The sequence below is a fragment of the Triticum dicoccoides genome, chromosome 2A, assembly GCF_002162155.2.
Source record: "Triticum dicoccoides isolate Atlit2015 ecotype Zavitan chromosome 2A, WEW_v2.0, whole genome shotgun sequence".
Taxonomy (NCBI): Eukaryota; Viridiplantae; Streptophyta; class Magnoliopsida; order Poales; family Poaceae; genus Triticum; species Triticum dicoccoides.
Genome location: NC_041382.1, coordinates 116296927 through 116309812, shown reverse-complemented (window position 1 = coordinate 116309812; position 12886 = coordinate 116296927). Strand labels below are relative to the sequence as shown.

The window sequence follows — 12886 nt, the reverse complement described above, 5'->3', positions numbered from 1 at the left end:
TACAAACTAGTACATACAGAGTAAAATGAGTGAATCTACATTTTAAAATCTCCATTTCTAAATATATTTTCAAAGATTCCAGTATCAACTACATACGGGGCTAAAAGAGTGAATCTACACCCTAAAATAAATACGTCTACATACATTCATATATAGTTTATATTGAAAGAGATCTAATATTAAAATCTCTAAAAAGACATATGTTTAGAAACAGTGGGAGTAGTAATAGAATAGGGCAGAGGTGCCCACCTCTTGTAGTACTCCCTCCATCCCTAAATACATCCATTTCTATCCATTTATGCAACAAGTAATTCGAGTCCATTTATGCAACAAGTAATTCGAGGCCGAGGGAGTATGTAAAAAAGCGGATGACAGGTGTGCATGTGCTGCTTGCTTCTCCATCCAATTATACGAGCAGGAAGACCACAAATACAGTACAGGTGACATAGTTATAAATAGGAAAGCTTGGCAAACAATGTGCAGAGAGACGCAACAATCTGATGTTACACAAGACCACTACAGTCACAGTTCGGAAAAAAGAGACTAGTAGAGTCACTGCACGAGGGACGGGGAAGGAGTTCCTAAAATATACACGACTCGATTGGTCAGCTTATCTAATTCGACATGGCATGGCCGAGTGGCAGATGTGCTTTGCTTAGCCTTGCTCTTTGTACGGTGTCCAGATCAGCTTGCTAACGTCGACGTCGAGGCCCCCCCGCCCCGCGGCCTTGAGGTGGCGGTCGAGGACCTTTGGGTCTGCGCAGATGACGTGCTGCCCTTTCCGGTACTGGATCAGGTCCAGGCTCTGCAGCGTGCTCAAGATGTCGTCCGCTTTGATTGCCGTCATGTCGCTCAGCTCCTGCGTGCAAGTTTGACAGCTTGTTAGCACAAGTTACGGCTGCACCCAGGAACAGTATGGCAGAAAATGACGGTAGCAGTAGATATGGATTCAGAGACATAAGGATGCAGCTATAGAAATAGGTTGCATGGAAAGGCAAGAACAACGTCCAGACTTTTCATTCTTCTTTTGTATCATGAACAGGTAGGGCCCTGGCTGAAGAGCCAAAACACATGGATCAATGTCCCTCCATGGAGAGGAGAAAAAACATTCAGCACACTCAAAAGATATAACGACGGTTGGGAAATCAAACTACTGTATATTTCAGTAGGAACCTACACGGGAACCTGTAAAGTCTCTAGGCAGAAAATATAAAACCAAGAGTGCAGGCGAACATCCCATGAAGAGGCCTAAGGTTAAGAGAGTAGTTCAGCGTGGTTTGTTTGCAGTGTGAAGTCGATAAGCATCATCATTAGAAAAGGACAATTTCATAAAAATGCAACTTTTTCCATGAGAATCTATCCATCGTCTCCCAATATTTCAGCTAGAAACAATGGATATCACTGTGCCTAGTTTTTCTTGTCAGTGAAAATAAAGGAACAATAGCAGACAGATTGCTTTAAGTAGATCAAATTCACTATTTGGGTCAATAAAAGGAAAAGGTGTTGGCTATTGCATCACAGTTCGATCAGCTGTTGAAAAGGGATTCAATAAAAACTAAAGCAATAAAGTACTCCCTCTGTCCCATAATATAAGAGCGTTTTTGACACTACACTAGTGTCAAAAACGCTCTTATATTATGGGACAGAGGAAGTAGGATAGAAGGAAATGTACTAACCTTAATAGATATGTTGCTCTTATGTTTCTTCAAAATTTCCAGAAGTACTCTAGTCCAATAGCCTCTATAACTGAGCAGACCAAGATCTGAGAGAGGACGCTCCGGTGTTCCCACTTTACCTTCCTTTTTAGAAAGCTCATAAGCTGTCATAATAAAGAAAATACAACTATGAACAAAATGCTAGAGTGGAGAAACAGTTTAGTCCATAAGAAAATCAAAAGCTAACAATGAGATGACAAATATAGCATAAGTACAGACTTACAGAAAGCAATCAAGAACTTTCCATAACCCTTTCTTTGGTATGGAGGGAGAGTGAGAATGCAGGCCAAATTATAAGCTTCCTCAGAGTGCTTCTCCTGCAGAGATAAAACCCAATTTAACAAACATGACCATCTGCTCTGTAGCATAAAATGATTCATTACTACTAATGTGAATCCCATTTTGTACACAAGTTATGGAAGCAGCTTCAAACAATATAATTCACATTCAATCGAACTAAGAAATACTCCCTCCGTTCCCTAATATAAGACCTTGTAGCTATTTCAATATTGACTACATACATACTAAAATGAGTGAACATACATACTAAAATGTGTCTAGATACATATGAATCAAGAAAAAGCTAAAAGGTCTTATATTAGGGAATGGAGGGAGTAATAACAATACTGGTTTAGACCAAGTATTCATAACTACTAAGAATCGCCACAAACTTTACCTTGGAGAAATATCCCACCATATGGCATCCCCGGTCATCACATTCACACAGGATATAGAACAAGAACAAATCCACATCGTAGTAGAGTGTTTTGTGATCAAGGAATAGCTTGGCCAGATAGCAAAGGTTCTGTCCATAAACCTTATTCTTCTTGCCATCAACCTGCAATCGCACAAGCATTTATATTGTTACTATGCTAAGAAAACTGAATTTGTATAAATTACAGGCCTTCAGTTCAAACAGAAGAATCAAGCGGATTCAAGATAGCTTAGATCTTGTTTTAGATTATAAATGAATGTATATACTAAAATCAATAGTTGAAGAAACATATGGCATTAGATACATTGCCTTTATAATATTATCCATTTAGAGAACATCTCATTTTGGATATGCAAATGTCAGTGTCAAACCAGTCAAATAAAATGGTAGATGTCCTAGTCTACCTGGAGGAAGAAGCAATTCAAATGTAAAATTTCTCAAGACACCATTCCACATAGGAAATAACAGGTAGACATATGATGCAAATAGATTGTATATTTCATATATGCCATCAGTTAATCTCTATATAAAGCATGAAGATGGAATTTGATTCTTCAACAATTAATATTAACATGTTAATGCTTGCATCTCTAGATAATGACACTCTGGCTTTCAACATAATCTTCTATTCCCTTCGTTCCCAAATATTTGTCTTTCTAGAGATTTCAACAAGTGACTACATACGGAGCAAAATGAGTGAATCTACACTCTAAAATATGTCTACATACATCCGTATGTTGTGTCCATTTGAAATGCCTAGAAAGACAAATATTTGGGAATGGAGGGAGTATCATTTAAAAAAAATCTGTGATGATTGACCAAAACATAACAACTCGCCCATTCTGCCAGTCTTGTTTGCGGAAGAACTAAAGGAAATTCCTGACGGTCCTAATGCATTTCTATTATTCTTCTTTGCTCGAGACTCAAGATATTTGCCTATAATGGGACAACTAGGTTCTATAGCTGTTTCTACAGTACTAGTTTTGTAAGCAACTAACTGCAGATATGCAGCTCTATCAGCCTTTCCTAGTACCAGAATATCATAATGCAGACCATAAGTTAAGAGCAAGGGTGTCCAGCTAGTAAAGTGCCATTCAAACTTTGTTACCTCAAACATTGATAGAGTTCCACATCTGTAGATTTCATCACCCGGGGGATGCTTAAGATCACACTTCTTCTGCAGAAGTAAAGTAGCAAAACAGGTTAGGGTTTATGGCGTTTATGGTATCTACAAGGGAATCAGAACCCGCTGAAATGGAAATTATGTGCACATCTGCAGCAAACAAAATACTAAAAAAAAAGCATCAGGCCATCATTGCGGATCAACCGAGCAACTGAATATGTTGCACAAACCAGAAATGTTCATCCGAGCCATAATATAGAACTCCCTCCATTAAGAATACGAATTAAATGCATCCTAGAATGTAGGCAGTCAAAATTAACTCTACTTTAACAAATAATATAGTGATAAATATTTAGGTTACCATATATAAATTATGTGATAAATTATCAATATACAATAGTACAAATTGTTTGTCGAAGTTATGTTCTGGAGACCATGCTAATGTCCAACTAGCACCTGTGACTGAGAGGGAGTGATGAGAGTAAAGGTGTGTTTGTATGTTTTTCCATTCATGCCCAGCTACCCAAGGGTTTCGACCTACAGCCCATGTGGGCAAAGCTAGCTGTTTGGTTCAGCTAGCAATCTCCATGGTCAAGCACAATTCCAGTGGCAGTTATCTTGATTTTTTTTCTTCCACTCATTTTTGCCAATGGAGGAGAGCCAAATTGGTCCTCCTGCTGGGGCAAGGCTTTTCTAGCCCGCGCAGGGTAGATGGATTAGCAAAGTTAGTTATTTTGCTTTTACTAAACAGTTGCCCTTGCTAAGAAAGCTAACATTAGAATTGCTTAGGATCCAAACACACCCTAACAGGCAATGACTGCAGGTTGCTAAAGGCGACCTTCCTTTGACACCAAGAAATATAAGAGGTGGAGACGGGGGTTTGTGTTCTTGCTTAATGCAGTTCCTTGTAGAAAAAAGTCGCATTGAATTTAGAGCTAAGGACTGCCAGAAGGGTGAAAAATAGGAGTCGGTTTGGAACCCTGGAAACTTTCACATGAAACCCAACATAAGTGTGCGAAGATTCCCATCTCCAAACGCAAACTGTATCTAACCGAAAACGGTGGTGTGTACTGGTAGATGTACAATCATGATACATGGGCCGAGACAAACACAAAAGGAGCAAGCAAATACAAGATAGACAATAACAAGTAGCAAGTTAACAATGCCTATCTCACAAACACGGAGTTCAAATAAGTGCAAGCTCACCATGTGCCTCTGAAGCTGTTCTTTGCGCTTCATGAAGTTCAGGCAAAACTCACAGAAGAACAGCTTCGCAGAGTCATTGTACTCTGGTGGGAAAGGAGAGAAATACCAGGTATCTATCTCATATTTCCCAAGTTCTATCTTCGCTATATTTTTCACCTTTGTGAACTCCTCATGCTCCCGCAAACTAGCAGCATCAAGCTCCTCGTGACCTTGCTGCAAGGGTAATGGAGATACAGGTGAGAGATTAGCTTCAGCCCATTGGTTAGAGAGAGTAAATGATTCCAGTATGAGACAGTCAAGGAATATAATTTTGTGTGTATTCAAAGCATTTTTCCAAATATGTTAGGAAGTCCAACAAAGAGCAAACCAAAGCCTGGGATACCACTTTCAAAAATAAATCTACACATAAGTATTTGACAGGTAAAGGAATAAAATCATCCAGTCTTAACAGTCCATTGCATACCTCCACGTGTGTTTCGTCAATTTTACGTTTCTGGTGTCGTGTCATCTTCAAACTTGTTGCCTGGATAAATGTGCAACAATTCATATGAGTATTCTTTTCACACAAAGAATAGCTAATATTGGTTCAGGAAAAATATTATCTCGGCCAAGTAGACAGCAACTTAACAACCCAGTCAAGGATCTCGTGTTTAAATAAATGGTACATATATCATTAACATGTAGAACACTGAGCACCATGACTGAACTGCACTCATTTATCTTACCTTATCGTCTACCTTCTCGTCAACATCAGCCTCGACGGTATCAAGATCAAGTTGCTCAAGTTTAACCCACTCATCCAACCTCCTGTTGACTGCAAATTCACAACATTTACACAAAATCAATAAACATGGATAAGTCAATGAACTAAAACAAGCCAGATCACAGTTAAGTTAACTCATTTCTGCACTGGCGCCATTCTGTGAGCCCTCAATAGAACACACCACAAATATTAGCCTGCTAGGAGGTGTTATGTTTCCATTTCAACTTAAAACACGGTAGAAATGTATGATTGTACTGCAAAATTTGACCAGGAGAACGACCACCCCCACCCAACACTAAATCAAGCCTGGGGATCAATTCATCACCAGAACCCCCTCGGATCACACAGCCAATAAACTCAATTGAACGCTAAATCCAAGATTCCCCAACCCGAAGCGCCATAGACCTAACCCTAGAAACGAAGCGACCAGATGGGGCGGGGTGGGTAGGCTGCTCACACTCGGTGTAATGGACGTAGTACTCGTAGTCGGCGGGGGAGGAGGAGGCGGCGGACTTCCGGCGCTCGATGACCTTGACGGGGTGGGGCTTCTGGTCGCGCCACCGGCACATCACGCGCGTCCCCACTTCCAGCGGCAGATGCGCCGCCCAGGACGCGGACGCGGCGGAGGATCTCAGCCTCCTCTCGACCCCTCCGTTCGCCGGGGCGGCCCCGCCGTTGCACGCCGCGGCGGCCGCGGCGGTGCCGTTCTCCGGCGCGGTGGACAGCTCCATCGAGCCCATCTCGTCGTCGGAGAGGATCGGGAGTGAGGCAGTTCGGGCGGGGTTGGGCGGTTGGGCCTGGGCCGTCTTGGGTATATCCTCTTGCTGCTTGGATGGTTCGAGATGATTTGTTACTGACAGTGGGACCCGCATGTAAGAGTTGCGTGTGCCGGTACCGGGTACTGCCATATGTCACCTCTCGCGAAAGCCCCAGGGCTCAGGCCGCCCGAAGTTCAAATAGGAAAACCGCGCCGCCCGTGCACTGGGAGTCTATGTCTCGCTTGACGCGAGACAGAAGAAAGCCTGCAGGGGGCCAGTAGTAAGCCAGCCCAGTGACGATCTAGTTTTCCCACGATAACATTGTGTATGTGTATTTATTTTATTTATATATTTAAAAATACTAAATACATTACTAAATATTACGAGACGAACGGAGTAATTTATGTAATTTTTTCAATTGTTCATCGCACATTTAAAAAATGTTCATGTAGTGTAAAAAATTATCTGCTCAGCTTTTATAAAATGTTTGTACCATTCAAACAAAATACATGTGACATTTCAAAACTGTTCATGTGTTTCAAAGAATAAAATGTCTATGCAATGTAAAAAATCGTGTAATTTGAAATAAATGTTTCCTATCATCCAAAAGATATACATTACATTTAAGAAAATGTTCACACGTTCCAAAAAAATGTTTTGTGACATTTAAAAACATGTATTATCCAATGTAAAAATTGTTCGTACAGTTTTAAGAAAAAAATGTATCATACAAAAAAAATGTTTCAACATGTGTTTGAAAAAATGTTTAACACATATTAGAAAAAATGTTCAAAACGAGTATTTCCCTAAATATAAATCATGTACTCCCTCTGTTCCTAAATATTTGTCTTTTTAGAGATTTCAAATGAACTACTTCATACGGACGTATATAGACATATTTTGAAGTGTAGATTTACTCATTTTGCTCCGTATGTAGTCACTTGTTGAAATCTTTAGAAAGACAAATATTTAGAAACGGATGGAGTACTTGACAATGTTAAATGTATGTGAAACTGTTTTAGATGTATACTCCCTCCGTCCAGAATTACTTTTCATAGAAATGGATGTATCTAGAAGATGGAGTATGAAATATTGGAAAATATTCAAAACAAGCATATGAAGAAATGTAAATCTCGTACTTCAAAATGTTAAACACATATAAAAAATGATTTAGATGTAATGAAAAAATATACAATATGTATGAAAAAAATAGACATCAAAAAAATATTTGAAAAAATGTAATCATGTATTTAAAAAATATTAAATATATGTATAAATGTGGAATGTGTATGAAAAAAGTAGACATGTGTTGAGAAAAAGAAGAAAGAAATAACTGAACAAAACTGATGAAAACTAAATAAAGGAACAAAGAAAACCAAAGAAAACGTAAAATGAAAAGGAAACTGAAGAAAAAACATAGAAAATCGATGCAAAAAACAGTGGGGAAAAAAGACCACAAAAAACACACGCTCCCAGCTACAGTATTGAGCTAGCCCAATAATACCGCCTTGTAGCCATGACATATCACATCTCGGTACAGGGGACATATAGCTCCCGCACCCGTCCATGTCCAATCTTTGTGCAGTCCATTAGCAGCGATTTCTTTTTCATTTGGGAAACATAATATTTGTCTCATTTATTCATATAACACTTTAGCTAAATGTCGAGAACTTGGAGAGGTCATCATTTAGCACCGTAATAGAGGGGCGTGACTATGTTTCACTTTATGCGAAATAGCTCTGCTCGCCTACAGGTGAGCCGGCAGTGGGACGGCCAATAGCTAGGTTGGCTCGTCACACTGATGTCACACCTGTGTTTTTCTTTTTCCTTTCTTTTACTTTTGTTTATATTTTGGAAATTCTAAATACAAATATTATAAAAATTAATTTTGTTAAAATTTTAAAAGTGTTCATGGGACATAAAAAACGCCCATGTGGTGTCAAAAAATGTCCGTTCAACTTTTACAAAATGTTTGTACCATTCAAAAAAAAATATGTATGTGATATTAAAGAAATGTTCACACGTTTCGAGGAATGCTCGTGACATTTTTGAACAAACATTATATAATGCACATAAAATGCTCATGTATAATTACAAAATATGTTTCGTCCCATTAAAAACATGTACACTACATTTAAAAGAATGTTCATTGCCTCAAAAACTTTTTAAAAAAATATTCATGCATTTCAAAATTATGCTTAGGTCATTTCAAAATATGTTTATACAAAGTAAATAAATATTCGCATAGTTTTAGGAAAATTGTATCATTTCAAATATATTTGAGCATGTACTTGGGAAATGTTTAACACATATTTGAAAAATGTTTAAAACATGTATTTTAAAAATATTAATCATGTATTTCAAAAAAATGTGTATAAAAATAGTTTTAGATTAACCAAAGAAATATATACAATGTTGATGAAAAACATATAAACATATAGTTTAAAAAATGTTAATCATGTATTCATAAGATAATAACTATGTATAAAAACTGTTCCAGTTGGAAATAAATAATATATAGTATGTATGAAAAAAGTTCACATGTTTTGAAAAATCCCGAAGAAAATTGGTGAAATCAAAGAAAGAAACAACGTAACCCGAAAAAATGAAAAATAAAAGATGCAAACGGTGAAAACCGAAAAAAAACACAGGAAAAAATTCACACAGAGGTAGATATAGTACTAGGCCGTTCAGTTGACCTGTGCGAGAGGCGAACCAGAGCAACATCTCACAATAAGCGAGACATAGCTCCAGCAGTAATAGAGAGTCAAATACAGTTGCACATGACCTAGCTAGCTTTGCAAGGGAAAGTCCGTTGAACGTTGTGGTTGGATATACCCCCACATTTGTTTACCTTTATTAGTGGACGATGTAACGAGTACATTAAGTTAATAAAGGAAGTAACGATGATACTTTCTAATAAAGATCACTTTTAATGGTAAAAATATGTTCATGTATTGCGAATTTAACAATATACCATCTACATAAAAAGTTCTAGTTTCTTAATGAAGTGCTAGTGCATTTTGAAAATTGTTTGTCTAACTAAATAGACTTGCTTTCATGTTTATAAAAATAGCATGTACATTTTCTTTACAAAATGGTAACATGTTTTAAAAATGTTAATTTAACCAAAAAATGTTCATGAAACTGAATAATGTTGGTGTGTTCATGTAACTAAAATTCATACTTGTATTCAAAGAAACCGATCATATATTTGAAAAGTGCTCATGCCTTTTAAATTGCTCATGTATTTATAAAAAAATATTTATATTTAATTTCAACAAAAACTGGAAAAATAATAAACTGGAGAATAAAGAAAAAATGATAAGGAGAAAGAAACGGAAAAACAAAGTAAGAAAAAAGATTGAAACTAGGGAAAAAAGTTGAAAACACAAAATCAGCTCTTATGAAAAAACAAAACAACGAAAACCGACTCAAGAAAAACATTGAAGGAAAATTGCTGAAAACTATGCCTCAGTGCCCCCGATGTACTGGGCCAGCCCACCCAAGGCTCCATCGGGTGATATGCTAGTAACGCTTGCAATGAGCAACAAATATGTTGTGTGCCCATACTATAATCCCCTCAAAAACATTGTGTAAAATACTAGCTAAATGACCCCAAAAATCACTAGCTAAATTGCCCCGATATACCCATGCTTAAAACATGTAAGAAGAAGTTATTCAAACTGGTAGTTACTGGTTTCAACCAACAATATCAAATTTAGTTTAGTTTTGCTTGCCTATTACCGTTGGTAACTTGAGCATGTCATTTTGGTGTCATCCTCCTTTTCCTTTATTTCTTGTAACTAGTAAATGAGTACGTGGACTGCATGTTGATATTGGGAAGAATATTCAGTGCATCTTGATTTTAGATAGAATAGTGATTGCATGTCAATTATGTGAGTAGCGGTGAGATTGATATTTCGTATGATATTGATTGCACGCTAAGCATGTTGAGTGCTTGCCATTGGAGCAATCTATAGATCATTGAATAGACATGATTTGATGACTATGATTAGCTGGATCTGCTCCTTTGGGCCTTATTTCTATATTGGTATAGATGTAGATGTAGATAACGCGGTGTGCATCCTCGTTTTGTGGACTAGTTTTTTTGCATTGGGTGTTAGTGGCGAGACATGAGAGACTAGCAGGACCCATGGCTCCCCCATGATTCAAAATTTGTACGTATATGTACTCTCTATCTCTCAGATTCTAGGAAAACTAGTAGAATGCCCGTGCGTTGCAACGGGCTTTTAAAGTGCTCTTCATTTGTTCCCTTTTTCTTCCCTTAACTAAAATGTTTCTCACAGTGATATGTGAACTCATAAATTTACAACCAAACCAACATATCAAGAGGTAAAAACATATTTATCGAAGAGCATATGTACATCAGATTCAACATTAAGGTTCTGATGTCCGGTAGATTGAGAACAAAAAAAATGGTGACTTACCAACAAATCTCATTTATATTTCAGAACATGGTTGTCCTACAATTGTGTGCCTACAAGATCTTTCTTCCCCTTCCTCCCTCCCTCCCTCGATCTATCGCCCCTCTCTCCCCTCTCTCTCACTCACTCTCTTAATCTCGAATGTGTTGCCTTCTGAAGAGGGCTCTAGCGGTCTAGTAGCCGTCTCGTGAGCTGGTCGTCATTCTTGTTGTTGGGGGCGACAGCGAATGAATGAGACATGGGTATGTGAGGCATCACAAAAATGCGATTTCAAAATTTTATTTGGAAAACTTTTCTAGCTCAAACTGCTTATTCAAGTTTGAAAATCAAATCACATGTATAGAAAATATTTTTTTCACAAACAATATGGGTGCAAGGAGACATGTATTAGGGCATATGTTGTAGAGGAATATCGACTTTTTATACATGGGAGGAACCAACAAAGAAATAAAAATTTGAGAAAATGTTGGGCACAACTGTATTCTCACATGTGGACCTACAATAGATGTTAGTAAATAGATACTCCCTCCATCATCCCAAAATAAGTACCTCAACTTTATAGTTGTAGACGGGTATTTTAACTGCTTCATTTCTTGAGACACTTATTTTGGGACGGAGGGAGTACTTCAGGAGTCACAACGACATTCTTAAAAGTGTTATTACCCATTCAAAGAAAGATATTTATGTTGCATAAACACCAGAAACCAAAATTCAGCCCAATAAAGTGTACTGATCTTAGTTATTAGCATTACTCACTTGATAGGAGCCGTAATAATCTGCTCATATGTTGCTCCCTTAAATCTAAGGGTGAAATAAACAACAGAAAAATCGACAGTGGGAACATGGAAGGCCATTCCAATCAATTTTCTAACGAGTTCTGGAAGCACCTTACCAATAGCATGCAAGAAATGAAGCAGTTAAAATACTCGTCTACAACCATAAATGACGTAGTTTGCGTACCACGAGAAAGTATGTTCAGTCCTAGCTTGTCTTACGAGTAATATACTCCCTCCGGTCCTTTTTAGTCTACATATAAGTTTTGTCTGAAGTCAAAGTATCTCTATTTTGACCAAACTTATAGAAAAAAGTATCAACATGCACAATGACAAATCAATATTATTAGATTCATTATGAAATGTAGCTTCATAATTCATATATTTGATATTGTAGATGTTCATATTTTTCAATATAAATTTGGTCAAACATTGCAAAATTTAACTTGACACAAATCTAATACGCGGAGTAAAAATGCCGGAGGGAGTATGTAAAACAATTTTTTTCAAGGCTGACAATAATGTGTTGTGTCCATAACATTGAAGATATACTATGAACATGTCACCTTCTAACATGCCTGCAACTCCTTAATTTATTTCTCGGAGGATGATTCAACAATCTTCAAGTGTACAGTAGAAGCTCCATCTTTTCCTTTCCCCACACCCGTGCAAGAATGCCGCAAGTTCCATGTCCACCTCCCTCTCGAGCAAGACTTGACCGACTGCCTCTCCCCTCCGGCTTCTTGCACCTCAAGACCACATAAAAAAAATCAGAAACCACATAAACCGGTCCACAAAGCACTGAACAAAATTAGAACATACTTGAAGTCGCATACACCATGTTTTCCATCGATGGCGCCTACATCCCATGGCGCATCAATCATAGGCTAAAACGCTCAGAACTTCCAATGATGACATGATAAATATCAAGCATGTGATAACAATGCAGTCTGATGTACAAGAACTCTGATGAAAGCATCACTAAATCTAGCAATACTTGGTTATGTAGTTTCATGCATGAACAATTGAACATTCATACACGCTCAAATAAAGAGAGCATGTTATATATTCAAATTTCGAGCTTGGCACGGAAACTGAAGATAGTCTAAAAATTCAAGCATTGGTGTTTTTGATGATCCTGCTAGTACAACTTTTATAGTTAGGATAGTCGCCTTGCTATTTCCATTTGAAAGAAAAAAAACACCAACAATTGGGACGGGTATGGCGATGCGACCCCTCACCTGCGTTTCTGCAAAACCTTGTTAGTTGCTAGCATCCATAGCTCAAGCTCACCCCTTCGACTGGCAGCGTGCGAGAGACCGCACCGGCCGGCCGCTGCTGACTGGCGGGAGCAGGTGAGGAATGCAGCGACACACACACACACA

At 38.0% G+C, this 12886-nt stretch overlaps 1 protein-coding gene across 1 annotated transcript; it reads right to left on the bottom strand.

The window, feature by feature from the left end:
- Window positions 1-376: 376 nt before the first annotated feature.
- LOC119353718 (putative MYST-like histone acetyltransferase 1) lies at window positions 377-6321 on the bottom strand. The gene is made up of 9 exons (XM_037620373.1): window positions 5980-6321; window positions 5485-5573; window positions 5223-5282; window positions 4760-4972; window positions 3539-3607; window positions 2392-2553; window positions 1939-2032; window positions 1677-1819; window positions 377-859 (listed from the first exon to the last, which is right to left on the bottom strand). The coding sequence occupies exons 1-9, from the start codon at window positions 6260-6262 to the stop codon at window positions 656-658; spliced, it is 1317 nt and encodes a 438-aa protein (XP_037476270.1). The 5' UTR covers window positions 6263-6321; the 3' UTR covers window positions 377-655.
- Between the last annotated feature and the right edge of the window lie 6565 nt (window positions 6322-12886).